The 19,091-nt window shown below is 49.5% G+C and overlaps 1 protein-coding gene across 1 annotated transcript in view; it reads left to right on the forward strand.

The window, feature by feature from the left end:
- Positions 1 to 1,328: 1,328 nt before the first annotated feature.
- LOC149341361 (aquaporin-9-like) overlaps positions 1,329 to 19,091 on the forward strand; it is a 74,407-nt gene continuing 56,644 nt past the window's right edge. Inside the window, exon 1 of the mRNA XM_089543434.1 lies at positions 1,329 to 1,735. Within this exon, the coding sequence (XP_089399560.1) occupies positions 1,628 to 1,735 (108 nt within the window). The 5' untranslated portion in view covers positions 1,329 to 1,627. The remainder of the gene's footprint in view (positions 1,736 to 19,091) is intronic.

Below are 19,091 nucleotides of genomic sequence, written 5' to 3' on the forward strand. Positions count from 1 at the left end.
ACGCGAGTAAATACAGTTTTCTGCAACGATAAGCACTCATTTTGGATTAATTTGTGTTCCTCTCTTTGTCCAGGGGACAAATATCTAAAGTTACAATATCCTTCAAGCAGTTGGGTACTTTGCATAGAATGTGTAGGTACCATCCATATATGTAAGAATTTCAGGTGTACACATTTTTTACGCAGCACCTCAACTGATAGCAAAAATTGTGAACGCAGAGCCCGTGTAACACTCTCATGAAAACTACTTTCGTTACTTAAAAAAAAGGCATCAGCTGTGAGATCCAACATTTCACAGCACATGTAGATGTGACACTTCTACCGTCTTCAACTCTTGAAGCATATTCTGCAAAATTTTCCCTGCCTTCATCACATGATTGTTGCACTGGTGCGTCTATGCGAGCACTGAGCTATATCACTGTGCATGTTGTAATGTGCTGCACCAACGCTTGACCAGTCTTGTGTGACCGTGCCGTTATGCTGTCCAACAGTATGGATGGGCCAGCAAGTAGTATTGTGCATGTGTTAGCAGCATTTAAAGTGTCAAGGACAAGAACAACTTTATTAAGGTTTTGACAATGTTACATGTTTAAATGAAGTCTGTTGTGTCTGCTTAGTTTACCTGAATCTCTCGGCAGTTGGGATAGTGAGCTGTTGCATACCATCTGAAATTGCAGAGCATCAGTGAGGTGAGGAGACTGTTGGTCTGTACTCTACAAAAGTTATGTCCCTGTTCAGTGTTGAGTTACGGGTGCAATTGAGCAAGGTCAGTTTTTCCTCACGTTTTTTGTAATGTTTGGCTATTCGCTTGTCCGGACAGACATATCGAAAGTATGTGTCCTGGCCTGCACATGCAAACTGCAGCGAGGTTTGATGTCCTGGCAACTACAAGTTTTCTCTTGCTATGTGTTGTTTGGCCATTATTTTTTTAAGTGCAGGAGCTGCGAATTTGAATATTGCGGGAAATTAATGTGCAGCTGACGGTTATATACGTATAGCACCACACGTAACGGTAGTTCGAGGGAGCTCTCATAAACAATCTTTTTTTCTTTTTGCAGACGGAACAGAAGGTTGATTAGCCACTAATTTAGAATAGCAGCAATTAAGGCTGGTTTGTTGATGGTCCTGACAAAGCGGCAACCGCAGCGCGCGCGTTGCCATGGCCTCCGAGATTACCCGCGGCACGTTTCTCTGAAACGAGAGCGCGCAAGTGATCTCGGAGGCCATGGCGTTGCACTGAAGACTTCGATCTCCACCCACAGGCGCCGCCACACGCGGAAAAACGAAACTCGAACCTCGCGGCGCCGTCCGCGGCGGCAGGCGTGCGCCCAATGGAGGCGCTCGCATGCAGACGACAGCGGCCTTCTTTCCTATCGTAAGAACGCATCGGCTGCTGCGGGCGATCGCGAAGAAAACACTTCTCAGTTTCGCGGCTCGCGGCACGGAGTCAGTGCACCTCGCCTTTGGGGACCGCGTGTCACGTGCTTGCGGTGCGTCGTCTGCATGCGTGTCGAGTGCGCGAACGTGCATCATATCGCTGCTTCGCCGCTGCTCGTCTGCCGTGCTCTTCTAGTCGCTTCGTAGTTTAGATATTTAAAAAGTAAGTTCGGGAAACGGGAAGAGCAACCATGGCAAGTGCGGGGAACCCACCCTTTCCTTTCCTGAGGCGCTTTGTGACCAAGAATGAGGCTGTTAAGGAGTTTCTCGCCGAGTTCCTGGGCACGTTCATCCTCTACGTAAGTGCGCTCATCGTTTTGCCTTCTTTATTGCAACCTTGAGTGTCCTAAAACGTTTTTTTTAATCATTCCTTTTCTCGTCGACTACCGAACAAACTATAAGCCCACAATGACAAATCGAGGCTGGGGTTCTTTTCGCTTTCAGTTTAATTCGGTTTAATATACGATTAATATTTTATTACTGTTTTAATTTGTATAACTGGCTCGCAAAAAATTAGCGCGACATGGTTCATTATAAAAGCTACATTTACTGTGTGATATAACAGTTCAACTCTCTATTAGAAGTTCAGAAATAAGCGTGATGATATCACTCGTTCTGGAGACGCGTTCATGAAGCGGAAATTTCGCTGCGGTAAAAAAAGCATCGTTTGACATTTAATTCGCATTTTGTCTCTCGATAAAAAAAAAACAAAAAAAAAACGTAGTGCCGAACGAGTCAAGTGTCAGTCACGAGTTTCGCCTAAATGATTCTCAACGCTTGTGGTAGACATTAAGCATTACTTGAGGAAAACATTTTAAGCATTACAGCGAGTAACTTCACAAATAAGGGAGCAGCAGTTTATTTTCTCACAAGTCGGCTTTCAGTTTTCTGACATTTAATTGGTTCGAATGAACCACTATAGTTACATTACAGTGTAGCTATCCTAATTTGATTTGTTGGTGCCACAAAATTCGTGTATTTCTGCAGCATTTTACAAAACTGCCTGGTGACTGAGACGAGCCCACTAGAGGTGGGGCGGATGCTTGTGGCCATTCCTTTTTTTTTTTTTTTTTGCCGTATTATCCGCCCCTCTCTAGCCATTACCCCCCCTCCTTTCACAGAATAGGGAAGGTCATGGCCCCGCGCTCCCCACCCTCCGCTTGCGCGTGTCTGTGATAGCAAAAAGTGCAATGACGCTGTAGGAGTGTTGACTCGGCGTTTCTAGATGTTGAGGGCGCAACGGTATACTACTAAAGTTATGCGCAACGGTCTAAAGAACGCAAGTTGAGCTGTGAGTAAATTTCGACCTTCTGAAAGACAAAGACGGGAAGCAAATATTGCGAAGACAGAAAACGCTACGATTGTTGAGAGGCGAGTGTTCTTGCAGATCAAGCCTGTACGTACGAATGGCACTCCGTTTTCATCGGCCTGCATTGCTCTCGGCTGGCATGCACGAGTGACCGCGCGCTAATGTGCTAATGTCGCATATTTACACTCATTAATAATTCTAATTTATTGCTGATGCCTTCATTTTACCTTATTATTTACGTATTTGAAGTTCTCGCAAATTAAGTAGGACGAGAATTGCGTTTGGTTCATCACCTGTATTTGCTGAATATCTGAAAGTGGCGCGGATAATTCAGCCTGACCAGAGTCCTTCATTACTGATTCTGGCCTGACTACGCCTCTCTCTTTGATCTGTGAGCACTGTAAATTGGAGTCGTATAACTCAACCAGGCTTTGAAAACAGCTTCGAATGAGCGCGTTAATGTGTTTGTGCGTATCAGCGCGCGCGTTACCTTTCACGCATATGAAGCATAGCTATATAGCTCGGTCTACGGCTAGGCTATGAGCATCTCCAGACGAGATCAAGGTAAGCGCTTGTATCTGAGCTCTCCCTAGCGGCTGCTGGCATCACAGTGCGGTCATTATCAAATCTCCTGCTAATTTTTGTTTATTTATTTATTGCCATCAGCCCGCAGAGTTTCAGCGTCCAGCAATGATTCGGTGACGCGAACTTGCGGAAAACTCTTGCCGGTTTTCTTTTTTTTTAGTTCAAATATATAACTAAACGGAACAATGAGAAAGGACGTACGGAAGCGTAATTGCGCCCGTAACGGCCTCACCTGCCGTCGACGTCACTGTCTTTTGCAGGACGAGGAAGGCAGCAATAAAGAAAGCTAACCTTACGAAACACGGAAAGCCCAATGAGGAACACTAACGGTCTCTCCTCACGCGTCGAGTGGCGCCACGCCAAATGGGCTTTTTCATTCCGCACAACAAGCTGAACCGCCCCCTCTCCTGTTCTGCTCCATTGGGCCAGCAGTGGTTCTTAAAAGCGAAGCAGGAGATAAGGAACTGAGTTAATTGATGCAACAGGAGTGGGAGGAAACTGTACTTGTGATGCAATGTATGTATATTCGCATAAATGGGCGGCAAAAGTGTGCTGTGAAACGAGAGTCTGCAGCATTCCGGTTTTGTTTCCTTAGTTTTTCTTTTCTTGTGTGTGTGGGGCGGCCATGCTTTTGTTAGCGGCTGCCAAAGCAATTTCCCCACTGCTGTAGAAAAATCCTCAGGCGGTGACGTGCAGAGCATGCTTGGGGCATGCCAAGACCGGCAGCATCTGCGGTACGACGGGAAAAATAATTGCGGCCGGCATAAGCTATGGCTTGACGCAGTTAATTCAGAGAGAAACATTGATTGGAATCTAAGCTCGGTACCTGCTTTGGCTTTGTTGGATTTTTATATTAGACGAGAACATAGTAAATGCCTCTCGCCTTCTTCTTCCTCTTCCTCCTCCCCCCGAAGCGACTGATTAGGCTGTCGGTTATCTCGGATGATGTTCCATAAACAGCTTCTCGGCAGAACGGGGATTTCTTGCATGCAGAGATGTGACGACTGACTGCCGTTTCTCGTGATTCCGCTGGCTTCCTCAAATTTCACCGCGGTTCTATAGTTGCTGGCCGGCAAGTTCTCATCACAAGGGGATGTCCAGGTACTGGAAAAGAGCCCAGGCGCAACGTGTGCGGTTCAGCCGTATATACGTAAAGCTTGGCGGCTGTGACCTTCTTCGGGAAGGCGCAGGCTAGAAGGCATATTGCTATAGTGTGCTTGGAAATATTTGGAAAGATATGTGTCAATAAATCTTGTCATCAGAAAAAGAGAATTAGATTGACCCCGAGGCATCGTGCAATACCCATTGAATGATGCACCGCACAATTTCTTCAGCTGTGGAGAGCATTGGCTTTGTGTCAGTACCCGCCATTATATGCCGTGTTGCGTGCGCAAGGGTGCGTGTGGGCTTGAATGATCAAAACTCCGTGGAAGAATACTTTAATACCTACGTAAAGAGAAGGTGGCTTCAGTACGGTCAGAATTCTACTTTTTACTCCTTCTTATTATTATTACATCATCATCACTGTTTCGTCGTCATCATCACCACAACCGTCGTCGCCATTGTCGTTTTGTGCATAAGAATAGGCCAGTAATTAGCGAGACCAGCAAAGGGAGGACTGCGCCCGTGTGACTTAAGGCAGAGGATACTAAATAGAAAATACTATTAAAGAGATAAAAACGCAGAATAGGAGAAAAGGGAAAGCTAACACAATCTACCGTGTGTTAAAGAGGAGAATAGCAACACACGGCCAAAGTTCAGGGAGCCATCTGCAAAGGTGCCCTTGAGCCTGAAGTGGCGTAGGCGCAGTTTAAGCATGTGTGCTCACAAACACGCCAAATATGCGGCAAGCACGCAGAAAATACGAGAAAATTTCCTCACACGCTGCATCTTCTCTGCGGAAAGTTATCGCTAAGACACGTGAACGCGGTTTCGCAACGCAGCCGCTTTTTTGCCCGACGCATGCTCGAGTGCGCCTTCACAATCCGCGAGAAGAGTGTGCCAGCAACTCTGTCACGTGCCTAATGCATAATACACGGTGCTGATACCGGCATTTACACGAGTGGTCACAATGAGCTCCGTGTGCTTTTTGCTGACCGACGTAAGTGTGTTGTAGTCTGTAGAACTAAACGGCTATAAAGCGATACTGTCCACCAATCTTTGTGTCTCGTTGAAACAAAACGAAAAAGAAATTGCACATATACGCGCTGAATGCTGCGTAGAGTTCCTGCACGAATGCGCCCCCCAGCGATTGCTCACAAGCGCCCACGCATACTATCGAAGCTACATTCTTCATCGTGATCTCAAACTCTCAAACCGCGTGTAGAAACTTCATTGAGGGCCGGGTCGGTGAGCTGCATGGCCGCTGGGATCAGTGTAACGAACTTTGAAACAGCACTCATAATATGGTCCCCTGGACACCAAGGTTTACGGAGCAACGAACTTTGCCCATAACCTCGCCTGTGATTTATTACCCTGGGAATCGTTGCAGAGTGATCATAACTATGATATGTCGCTCTACACCTTTTCTGAAATCCTACAGAACTACAGGCTAGAGCAATCACAATTTCCCAAACCATCGGAAGAGAATGAAGACACACAGAAGACTCACTATGCGCTTCATTCTCGTTCGTTGTCCGCCAGCGCTGTGTTTCAAAAGAATGCTCTATCAACTCGCCCAGCATCATACCTTGCTCATCGAAAGAGTTAAGCAAGGACGAAGAAACAACATTGATAAAGACACAACACCACCTTTCGCACCCCCAAATCACTACACACGGGGTACCCAGAACTTTACAGGTTAGAATGTCGGCACCGTGGAGAAAGTACGGATTTCTACCGCATGCTATAGGCCTCCCAGGAAAACAAGGCCGTATCCCCAATTACTTCACCAACCCCTAACCAGTGGGAGATCGCCCTGCGTAATGCAGGCCCTGAGATAAAGAAATGATTCGTAAACAGGGTCGCCGTAGCACCTTCGACCAATGGAATTCTGAAACAGGGACTCCAACAGCGGGGTGCGTGCTCAATTTGGTCAATAAACATTTTCAACAACAATAACCTTCTTCTTCCTGTTCTTCATCTTCCTCTTCTACCAGGCTCACCAACCATCCTGCCTCGAAAGTCTGGCGTGCATTCTGTTTAATTAATTTCTGCACTGACAGAAAAGCAAATGCAGAAACAGCGGACGTAAGGTTTTTCCTTTCCTCTCAACCCCTTCAATACGGACAGACATATGCATGCTTGTCTCGAGGTTAGAGCTCGTTTTTCCCGGTAGAAAAACCAAACCGGAGGCACTGCACACTTTTAGCGCCATGATCGCATTGCCTCCCGTGCATGCTGCAGTGCGTCAGACTTGTCCGCATTTGGTTTATCAAGTGGAGGCCACGGAACAATTTTAGAGCGGCCGCTTTCGAACAATGGCGCGAGATAAAGCCAGCGCGTTTTATAATTAAGGGACCTCATAGGAGCAGCGCAGAGAGCGCAGAGGGGGAGGAGATTAGTCCGCATGCACTTATTCGTGGCTGCCGTCTGAGGGAGGAAAGCCAGAATGATTTGTGAGTGAGCGAATGGGTGAGCAGGTGAGTTAGTGTGTGAGCGAGCGAGTAGGCTAATAAGTGATTCAGTCAATGGACGTGGGCGTTGCACGAGTGACTTAGTGAGCTAGCGAGTGGAGTGAGAGTGAATGAGCGTGCGAGCGAGCGAGCTCTGATTTGGCAGATAACCAAAACGTTTTTGAGGAAGCAAGCGAGCAGTTTTGAGTCGGAGCTCCCTCCTGTTTTCCTGCGCTGCAGGTTTTCCCACTCATTTAAATCCCAGCTCTTGTGAGCCTGAGGAGGGTACCACCAGTCCGCTTATCTCATTCTTCATCGGAGTGGCGTGACACACGCATCATAATGGTTGCTTGAAGCCACGGCTCTGTAGCTCTGGGAAGCCAGCAGAGACACAGCACAATCTGTCTGTGCTGTCCGCCTCCGCGCGAATATTCAAGGAAGGGGAGAGAGGAGAGGATTTTCCTTGACATTCACCACCAAACCCTGGTGAATACCTCCGCGTGAGTATGCGCCATGGCTACTGAGGTCAACAACAAGAACAACATAGACATTCACTTTATTCGACGGAAAAGTGAGAGAAGTTCAGTGTACGAATAGAACGGCCCCCTCCAATGGTTGTCTACGAATCCGCCCATGTCAGCCTCTTCTTGTGACGTTCGCTGCGATTCCTATAGTGAGAGCATGAGCTTGCTATAATTTGAAGTTTCCCTTCTTAAATGCTCACCGATTTGGAAAAAAAGGGAATAAGAAAACATGTGTGTCACACACAGGATAGCAGTTTTGTCACACTATATCTCTTTCTCCCCGGCGTTACGTAACCGTGACAATGTCTAAATGCAGCGTCGATGACGGATCGAAATCCACGTGTCTTTCCGGCATTCGAATGCAGCTCGAGTTCGTCGCTCCAAAACGCATTGGAAAAGCGCATTCCCCAAACTCCAGCTGCCTGTGACTCGACCAGAGAACGCACGGTCGCTACCACTTTTCGCGCGCTATTCCTTTGGTGCGAAGATAACGGGCATAAGTGTGAGGAAATTCCGCGTGACATCTGAGGCCGTTCGCCACGCACAGCTTGTCGAAGATCGACGAGCGTACGGTTTCCCGCTGGCGGTTTTTGCTTCGGGTGATCGATTAGGGCACTGGCAGCTGGCTTCCAAAGTGCAGGGTTGATCATTTGTGCGGGAGTATTTATACGCTTAGCTGTCGTTGTTCTCCAGCCGTTAAACGGAGCGAAAGAAATGCCACCTCATTGCCTGCGCAGCGCTGCGAAACCGGTCGGCCTATGTACTGCGCGATCAAAGGAAATTAGTATGAAGAAAGAACAGAGAAGACAAAGGAAAGAAAGGCGTGAACGAGCAGCCAGTGCTAGCTGGTTCAACATAAGTGAGGGTTGGAGTAGAAACAAATAAATTAAATTGAGCCCCCGATAAGGTTATCTAAAGCGCGTACTCGTAAGTTAGTCGAACATGGAACGTACCCACAACTGCTTTCTGTTGCGCACGCAAACGTAATGCTTCAAAAGCGATGCTCGCAGAGCATTCTTGCATCACTACTGCCAATAGAGATTTTCTAATGCCTTCAGAGGCGTCTTAGTACTGCAGACCACTTTTCATGTAGTCACTGCAACGAAGCCGTCTTGTCCACATACGGCGTAAGTGTGCCTAGCATGGCGCGTAGCTCGAAGCTGCAGAACCTCCTTCGGTGGAATGCAGTGGCGATCATTATAACCTGCAACGCAGTGCTGCCGCTTATAGCGAGGAGCTTTGCTCTTCGCAGCTATACAGGGCGCCATGATTGATAGCCGCGAACACGTGGGTGCGCAGTGCAGCGAACCGTTGCCTCTCTGGCCGTAGCTCAATGCATCGTTTTCCTGCCCCGTCGACTACCCGCTGCATACTTATTGAAGACAGTGCTAACAAAGGGGAAAATACAAAAATGCCCGTCTGCAGAGATGTCCGTGCGCGTTAGGACACAATCGGCCGAGAGAGGTCTGAAGACACCCATTGAGGCGTGTCTGCACGGAAGTTCAGCGTTTTTCGCGTTGAAACCCCTTAAGAGCATGCCACCAAACGTATGTTGCACGTCATGTCTAGAGCGACCGTACATCAGACGTCAAACTCTTGAGAAAAAGTAAGAATGAAAAAAAGAAAGAATACCATAAAGTGGCAGCTTTATCTTCCTCTTTACGATGGTAGCAATTCCCCTTGTCGCACTTCCCCGTGTTGCACAGAGGAGGCTTTCAAAAGGCTTTCATCGCATTTATGATAACTCAATGTTCAGCGTCGTCGTTCAGGCTGGAGGCACCAACGCCACTTTTAGGCGAAGACTCAGTCTTCAGTTCTATACCTTAGAGGGCTGGTACACCGGCTTCATAGCAGCTGCTGCCGTAGTTTGTGGAACAGGACCGCGCGGTGAAAGGCTGAGCCCTTACCTAAATCGCTTATCGCAATTTGCTGTGTCTCTACTGCGGGAACTATGGGGGTTCATCATGATGGCGCCTATGCCATCACGTACAAGCCGTTACCGCTCTGCCGTTGCGACGAACTTGGCGGGTCCAACATTGCAAAACGCCGGAGTCTCAGCGGACGGAAGACGTCGGGCCGTGTAGTCACCGAAAAGTGTTGGTTACCTGCTCGGAACAGTTTCGCATGCTTTATCACATGTACACATGGGCGAAACGAAAAACGTGGGCATGTTCAACATTCTCGGAGAAAAATTTTGAGAATTGGAAAATCGCAAGACACTGTTATGGTCATATTGAAGGTAATGGTCCATTCGTCTGATATGTAGCAAAATCTTTCTTTTAAAGTGTTTTTATATCGATCGCATCGAACAGTGAAAACTTCAAAGCGGGGAACGCTTTTGACGATCACAAAAACGTTAATAGAAAAAAAAAAATACAAGACTGCCGTCAAGGCGCCAGAAAGTTAGGTGGGCGGATGAGATTGAGAAGTTTGCCGGGATAGGGTGGCTGCTACTGTCAAAGGACAGGGTTGATTGGAGAGACATGGGAGAGGCCTTTGCCCTGCAATGGGCGTAGTCAGGCTGATGATGATGATGATGATAACGAAATCTTACGGCATATAAAAGAGTGCGTTCATAAGCGGTTTCCCGCTGAAAAATACTACTTTCGTCCACAATTGTTGGGTACGGAGCCACCGTTCAGAAACACTGCTGGCAATGTGGCAGCTGTGGGCTGAATCGTTATATTTTCACCGCACATCTGGGCTCACAAAATGTATGCATCGCACAGCACACCGGGGCAACGTGTTTACAGAGGGTCGAGCTGCGTGCGGCTGCTGTTGGCGCTGCCTCCTGGACGCCGACTCTCTCTTCTCTGCCCGCTGGAGAGGCCGAGGCGGCGTAACGTGACACCGCTGCCTGATTACGAGCCGGGCCCTTAGCGGGAAGAAAAGCGGCCTTGAACAATGACCACTCGACGGCGAGATGGGCGCGCCAGCAGCTTGGGCTGTATCGCACGCCGTTCACGCAGCGAGAGCGATTACGCGCCCAGCGACGCCTCCTTCGCGCCTGCGTTACGCGCGGGAATTTATACGGCCAAGCCGAGTCGAGATCAGAATGCCGTCGCGGTCGGCGTTGGGATACAGCCCTATTTGGAAACCGCGAAACATGTCGCTTGGATAATACGAACGGGTACGGCAGGCCGGGAGCGCCCCGGAACATCACCAGTCGTTGCTCAATACGGAATGCGCATACACGGTTGCACTCAGTGTTTAGCTGGTTTTGCAAGCGAGTCGTGCGACGCTGTATCCCCGGTTTCTTTCGGAACACACTACCAGCTCGCCTCGCGTCTGCCAATACTGGCTCCAGCGGCTCCAACTGCTGTGCGAATTAATCGCCGCCTTGATGCGCTTGGAGCAGGCTCGCTGTGAATGCTGTATAAAGAGCTTGTTAGAAATTTTACGACGCTGTCGTTGACGTCATTCGCATCGACTGATGAATCCTTAAAGGGCTGCAGATCTCACTGGCTCCAGTGCAAAATATCTGGTTCTCGTTCTTCACTCATTCATATTTAGATAGTTCTGCTTGTGTGAATCTTCCTTTGTCCTGGTATTTTCTCACACGTACGCACGCACCCACCCGCCGCGGTAGATTAGTCGCTGTGGCGACTTGCTGCTGGTCTCGAGAACGCGTGTTCGAATCCCGGCTGCGGTGGCCGCATTTCGATGGTGGCGAAATGATAAAGCAATAACATCCGTGTGCTGTGTGATGCCAGTGAACGTTAAAGAACCCCCGGTGGTAAAAATTAATCCCGAGCCCTCCACTACGCAGTGTCTCATCTCTCATGTGTATGTATAGTGCGCATGACATGCGCCATCCCTTCTTACGATCCCTTACGATCCACCGCAGTTAATTAATTATCATCGTTACTAAAGCAGTGCGGCTTGCAGAGAGAGAACGCTTCCGGTACTTGTAATTTTTCATTTTTTTTTTACGTAGTTTGCAGAGGCACACAACAACCCCACAACAGCTACCACTCATGCGTATATCCGCGTGGCCTACCAATGTTTGAGACAGCAGCGCATACAGAGGGAGTAAGGGAGAGAGGGAAACCAACGGCTACAGGTTCACAGCATGCGAAGCCGCGAACGGAGGCCATCTGCATTTATTACATAGAGCAATGCTCCACGTCGGCACCTGCACGGTTATCTACCGCTGCTTCCTCGCAGCGACGGCATCAGCTTCGAGGCAAGCCCCTGCCTCACAAGCCCTGCTGCACGCGCGCTCGATGTTGTCGATGTTTTGTCGGAATTCATTAGAAGACCATGTACTGCACTTGGAGAACAGCACGAGTGACACCCTCGAAGTTCGCGCAAAGATAAGGCCAAACAACTGGAAATTACTTTCTACAAGGAGCATTGGTGGTTGTAGTGTCGCGACGCCGGACGTTGGGCCCGAGTCGAGGGTAGCGAAGACCAGCGAGGCGTCGAGGAACCACGGAGGCGAGGAGCTCTCGTAGGCGAATTAGAATTTATTTACATCTTTACAGATGGAGATTTCAGAGAATTCTGCCCCCTACGAGGCGGAAACACCGGGTTTTAAACCTTGTAATGTCCCTAGGTCCCTTGGCAGGGAATTTGTTGTCCTTGGGCACGCACCAATCGAAGAGCACAAATTGCCATTCTTTTCACACGGCACCATAAAGGCCCGCCCTCGAATTCCTGCACGTAAGCCACAGCACGTGAGCACACACACCACCAGCCTTCCGCAGGCAACCGCTGTTTCTCACGCTGCGAACTTGGAAGATCGTGTTCTCGGCGTGTCCGCTCGTCCTCCTGTAGGCTTGCTTCTCGACGATGTGTACGTTTCTCCAAACGGCGGGTTTCGGTAAACCGACCCCGGCGCGAAGCCAGCGTTGCTTGTGTTATGCCCACGCCGTTGCACCTGGGCGAGGTCGCCGTTCTCGGGTAGCCTTGTATATCTTCTGCCTCATCCGGACCCTCGAAACGATGCGAACTTGAGCTCCGTGTACGGCCACGCTCTACAGCAACCCTCGTCGACGAGTGCTTGTTTCCAGGCCACGGTTGCTATCCGCCTTTATGCGCTCCACGTTATACTTGTCATCAATGAGACGCGCCGGCGCCTTCGCAGACAGTTGAGACATTACAGCTCCTCCGCCGACGGGATGATCTCGGACGGCGAGGAGTGTCAGCTGCTCGACGTAAGAGGTCTGCATCATCGTCCGGTTGATGGACACTCCTGAAGGGTAAATACTAGCGCCACAGAGCAAGCAAGCGCCAGCAAAAGCTTCCTGGCAACCAGGCTCTTGCATGATAAGAAAGGTCCTGCCCAATATCGGATTTCGCGGTCATTGTCACACTGTACTGTGGTCTTTTTCTTTAGCAGAACAAAGAAGAAAAAAGTCACTAGGTTACATGAGCTACCAAAAGAAAGAATCACTGCAACAATACTTAGCATAAACGCTTAAAAGAGCGATGAATATTCCCCTTGTTCCTGTAGGCGGTTAAAAGGCACGGCTCAAGCCATCGACATTAGCGTTCGCCTTTCCTCTTTTATACCGCACATGAAAACTCAAATCTTGAAGCGCAAGGCTCCATCTCAGCAGTCGGGGGTTTTTGCCTGACATTTGCGATAGCCATGTCAGCGGGCAGTGATCGGTCACAAAGACGAACGGGGTTCCGTAGAGGTAGCATGCCAGTTTTTGGGATGCCCAAACGAGGCATGCACACTCTTTCTCACATGCACTATAGGCCTCCTCTCTCGCTGTTAGCTTCCTGGTTGCGAAGAGCACTGGATGTTCATTCCCGTTTTCGTCTTCTTGACAGAGAATAACCCCTAACCCACGGTTACTTGCGTCGCATTGAATGACAAAGGGTCTATCATATCTCGGTGCACGCAGTACAGGAGAACTGGACAGGGCTGTTTTCAGCGCCTGAAAAGCACTGTCCATTTCTTTGTTCCACCGTACTCTCTCTGGCGCGTTTTTTCTCAGTGCGTCTGTCAATGGAGCGGCAAGTTCAGAGTAACGGGGTATGTATCTTTGATAATAACCCGTAAGCCCTAGAAACGCTCTTATTCCGGACTTGTTTTGTGGTTGCGGAAATTCAACCACTGCCTCGACTTTCAAATCATCTGGTCTCCTTCTGCCTTGCCCCACGACGTGCCCCAAATACCTCACTTCTGCTCGTGCCATTTGGCACTTTGCGGGCTTCACAGTTAGACCTGCGTTCATCAGACGATTGAATATGTCTCGCAGGTGACAAAGGTGCTCTTCCCATGTAGCCGAAAATATAGCTATATCATCCAAATAGGGCAGAGCGTAAGTCTCCGCGCCTTTCAACACTCGGTCCATGAGGCTGGAAAAGCAAAATGGCGCATTCTTTAGACCGAAACTCAAGGCAAGGGGTCTAAAGGTGCCCGTAGGTGTTACAAAAGCGGCGTACTGGCTAGCTCGTTCGGTCATAGGTACCTGCCAGTAGCCCCTGACTAAATCCAAGGTAGATACGTAGTTTGACGAACTCACTTTCTCTACGCGCTCTTCTACGTTCGGAATAGGGTAGATCTGATCTTTGGTTATTGCATTTAACTTCCGATAATCTACGCAAGGTCGAGGGTCTTTGCCCGGAACTTCCACAAGTATCATAGGAGACGCGTAGGCACTCTCGCACGGTTCAATAACTCCAAGCTCGAGCATGCGTTCTACCTCCTCCTTCAGTATTTCCTGCTTACGTGGAGCCATTCTGTAAGGCCGTAACTTGATCGGTACATCAGACGTCAGCTCGATATCGCGAGCAACAAGCGCTGTCCGCCCTGGTCTCTCGGAGAAGAGACCGCCGTACTCGGAGATTAAACTGCGCAAGTCAGCCCACTGCGTTTCGGTCAGGCCTTCAGCAGGCGCTGCTACTCTCATAACCTCCTCAGCCCCAATGCTTTGTTTAGAGCCTTTCAGCTGAGGAATCTCCGTGTTTAGTTCCTCACTGACGTTAAGAGCCATGTTGATTGTCTCTACCTCTGCGACATATCGTTTCATGAGGTTGTGGTGATAAATCATGATCTCTCGGCGCTTTCCTTTCCGTTCGATAGCATAGTTCGTATCGGAAAGCTTTTTCACAACTCTGAACGGTCCTTCCCATTGAACCTCGAGCTTGTTCATTCGCGAGGGTCGCAGAACAAGCACTCTGTCTCCTTCTTGATACGATCGAAGTTTCGCATTTCGGTCATAATAACTTTTCGCCCTAGTCTGCGCCTCTTTCATGTTTGCTTCTGCGATTTCTCGGCATCGATGAAGCCTACCTAGCAAGTCCAATATATATTCGACCACAGTAGGGTCTGTGCCTTTTTCCTCCCAAGATTCCCTTAGTAGGCGTAACGGTGAACGTAAGGTCCGCCCGTACGCTAGCTCTGCTGGACTGAATCCAGTCGCCTCATGAGTGACTGTCCGCAAAGCAAATAGCATAGCGGGAACACATGCGTCCCACTGGCGTTTCTTTTCAAAGATAAGTGCCCTCAGTATGTGCTTCATTACTGAGTGGCACCGTTCAACGCTGTTCGACTGCGGGTGATAAACAGAGCTATGAATTAGTTTGACCCCGCACCTCTCCAGAAAACCGGATGTGAGGACACTCGTGAACATCGTACCCTGATCGCACTGAATCTCTTGAGGAAATCCTATTCTTGAGAATATGGACAGTAGTGCGTTGACTACTTCCACAGAACTCTGTTCTTTAATGGGGATGGCCTCTGGAAACTTTGTGGCTGGACAAACAGCAGTCAGCAAGTATCGATGCCCTGATTTTGTCACTGGGAGCGGTCCCACGATATCTATTACCAACCGCTGAAAGGGCTCCGAAATCAGGGGTACTAGTTTGAGCGGAGCCTTCGTCTTATCGTGCGGTTTCCCCACTCTTTGGCAAGTGTCGCATGCCCTGACATAGTTTTCGACGTCCTTGAAGCAGCCGGGCCAATAAAATTCAGACAGCAAACGGTTTTTCGTCTTACGGACCCCTAAATGTCCCGACCAACCTGCTCCGTGACAAAGGGACAAAATGTCGGCCCGATACCTGGCCGGCACTACCAGCTGGTCGAACATACGGCCTTTGGCGCAGCTGTAGTGTCGATACAATATTCCATCTTTCACTAGGAAGCGCACATTCTTACGAGCTATTCCTTCCTTAGCCGTTTCCCTCATATCTTTGAGCGTCGGATCTTCTGACTGCTCCTTAATAAGAGTGTCCCTGGTCACCCTTCCAAGAATTAGGTCAAGTGAATCTGACGATGGAAGCACAAACAATCCCTCACAATCCAGTACTGCGCTTTCTGATTGCCCTGACCGGTTTGAATTGTCTCCTTCCACCTCCATCACCGATTCATCCGAAGGTACTGTGGACGGTTGCTCTTCAGTGTCATTCTGTGTGTCTGACTTCTCACCTTCGCTCTCTTTGTTGCCGCCCATCTGCAATGTTGGAGGCTGTGCACTAGTGCCATGGCTTTCTGTCGCATCCTCATCCGAGTTAGGCACCGTCGTCTCCAACCTAGCAGCGAGAGCACGCGCTTTAGCTCTTGTCAGAGCCTGAACAGTTCCTTCTGTCAAGGTTATTCCTTCACCTTTCAGAAGTCGGTCAGTTCGGTTAGAAAACAAGTACGGGTACTGTGGGGGTAGCTTGTCTGAAACCGCCGCCTCAGTATGAACTTCCCCGAACGGCCCGCTTATGACCACGTCTGCTACTGGAAGGCAAACGCTGGCTTCTTGCAGTATAGGTTTTATCCAGGCGCATTTGCCGTTGTACTGCGTTTGTTCAACGTAGTCTGGATGTACAAGGTCAATTGTCGCTCCACTGTCTCTGAGCACCCGACATGTCTTTCCATTCACAGTAAGATTAAACAAGTATGGGCTCAGCAGCTCCTCATTTGAGGCTGAATCGCAAGCGTAAGCAAACGTTACTTTTGGTGTGCGACATCCTGCAGCGATGTGCCCAGTTTCCTGACAGTTATAGCATGTGAGCGGCCTGCGCGCTTCAAAATTTTTTTTCTTTGAGCGGTCATCATCTCCCTTTTTCTCTCGCTCACTTTGCGTGTTCTCCACTTTAGTAGGCTTTATCGTAGCCTCTGGTGTCTCAAGCTTCGGCTTTGGTGCCGCTCTCCACTGGCGCTCTGTCCAGCTCTTCCCCCTATCAGCCGGCCTGGCGGAAGAAAACTCCTCTCGTACCCCTCGGCGGGAGACATACTCGTTCGCCAGTTCGGCCGCTGCCTGCACCGAGCTGACAGTCGCCCTGTCTTGAATCCAAAGTTTCATCGACTCTGGAACTTTCGAAAGAAACTGCTCGATGGCGATAATTTCTAGAGCCTTACTAAACTCATCATTAGCTTTGGCGCCTTTCATCCATTCCACTAGGTTTGCCTTCAACTCATAGGCAAACTCTGCGTAGCTAGCGCCCTGCTTCTTTGTTAGGCTCCGAAACCTATGCCTGAATGCCTCTGGCGATAAGCGAAATCGCTTAAGAAGGCTTTCTTTCACTTTGTCATAATTGTCCGAGTCCTCAGCAGGGAGTCTAGCGATCACATCCGCTGCTTCGCAAGGTAGCAAGCTCAACAACCGTCGCGGCCAAGAGCTGCGACTAAACTGCGCTTTTTCGCAAGCTCTCTCGAAATTAACGAGATAGAGGCCTATGTCTTGCCCAGTCTTGAAGGGCTGGAGCAGTTTCGATAGATCATATAGATCTGGCCGGGCCACTGCCTCTACGCCTTGAACACTGCTCGTCTTTCTGAGATCAACTTCTAGGCGAAGTTTCTCTACTTCCAGCTCTAACTGCTTTTGTTCTGCCGCTTGGCATCTCTGCATCTCTTTCCATGCTTCTTCTACTTGCCCGCTCTCGGCATCCAAACTTTCTATAGCCACGATGATATCAGACTTTGTCATCTCCGGACCGACCTTAATGCCAAGCTCCTCACTCAGACTCACGAGCTGAGTCTTGAGTAGCCGCTTCAAATCCATGACTGACAGCAGTGCGACAATGCCGTGGCCTCCACCCAGAAGTACTTTAATCCACGCTTCTGCGGCTGGCCTCACCAGGGAGAAGATTACACCTCTATCTTATCAGCCTGGCAACCAAAAGCAATGCCGGCACTCACCACTCTGCAACTGCCAGTCTCTGCGATCTCTGCGTGCTGTCCTCCGTCGGTCAGCCAGGCTCGATCCCACCACGCTGCCACCAGTTGTCGCGACGCCGGACGTTGGGCCCGAGTCGAGGGTAGCGAAGACCAGCGAGGCGTCGAGGGACCACGGAGGCGAGGAGCTCTCGTAGGCGAATTAGAATTTATTTACATCTTTACAGATGGAGATTTCAGAGAATTCTGCCCCCTACGAGGCGGAAACACCGGGTTTTAAACCTTGTAATGTCCCTAGGTCCCTAGGCAGGGAATTTGTTGTCCTTGGGCACGCACCAATCGAAGAGCACAAATTGCCATTCTTTTCACACGGCACCATAAAGGCCCGCCCTCGAATTCCTGCACGTAAGCCACAGCACGTGAGCACACACACCACCAGCCTTCCGCAGGCAACCGCTGTTTCTCACGCTGCGAACTTGGAAGATCGTGTTCTCGGCGTGTCCGCTCGTCCTCCTGTAGGCTTGCTTCTCGACGATGTGTACGTTTCTCCAAACGGCGGGTTTCGGTAAACCGACCCCGGCGCGAAGCCAGCGTTGCTTGTGTTATGCCCACGCCGTTGCACCTGGGCGAGGTCGCCGTTCTCGGGTAGCCTTGTATATCTTCTGCCTCATCCGGACCCTCGAAACGATGCGAACTTGAGCTCCGTGTACGGCCACGCTCTACAGCAACCCTCGTCGACGAGTGCTTGTTTCCAGGCCACGGTTGCTATCCGCCTTTATGCGCTCCACGTTATACTTGTCATCAATGAGACGCGCCGGCGCCTTCGCAGACAGTTGAGACATTACAGTAGGTTATATTTGGTTCATTTCATCTTGTTTGTACTTACGTTATTTCGTATAATGCCGACAGTGTCTGGTATGCATAAAATTTTTTTTCCCTTGCAAATGTCAAATTACGGGACCGTACTCTGTGCAAATTTATCGCTTCTGCCTTTCGGAGCGTTTTCTCTTTCAGTTTGCCGAGCGCAGTTGTTATTCCAAGAAATAATCTCATTCCTGGGAAGCCACTGCACAAAAATCTTTGAAGGCGTGAAAAGTAAAGTGCGATCATGAAAGAAAAGAAGAACAAACTAGAGAAAACAACAAGAAAGAAAAATGGAAATGAGGAGGGAGGGAGGGACGGAGACAGGAAGGAATGAAGGGAAGGGAAGGGATTGTCTTGAGTTTCCCGGCTATTCTGGAGCGTGAAAAAACGTTAGGCGAAACAATAGCAGTGGTGTATCACCTGCCCCCCACCCTTCTTCCCCTGTCCTCCTTCTCCTTATCTCCGCTAAGGTGTCCATCCCCGGAACACATGCATGCATCGCATGACCCCGCACGGCACCACCTCGTGAGCCGGCAGGTAAACTCGGCGTCGCTCCATTCCCTTTGGCTGGAAGGCGATCACGTGCGATCCAGGAAGGGCACCGTCACTCGGTTTTCAGTTAGACACACGTAGTACACCACTGCTACGATGAAGGAAACCACGCAGAGTCTCCCCGATGCAGTTTTATTTTTATTTCCTTAAGGGCTTCTGCCATGAGTGGAGAGCGAGGCACCTACAGAATGATGGCCTCGATGG

This window comes from Amblyomma mixtum, chromosome 5, assembly GCF_055824585.1.
Source record: "Amblyomma mixtum isolate Tamu chromosome 5, ASM5582458v1, whole genome shotgun sequence".
Taxonomy (NCBI): Eukaryota; Metazoa; Arthropoda; class Arachnida; order Ixodida; family Ixodidae; genus Amblyomma; species Amblyomma mixtum.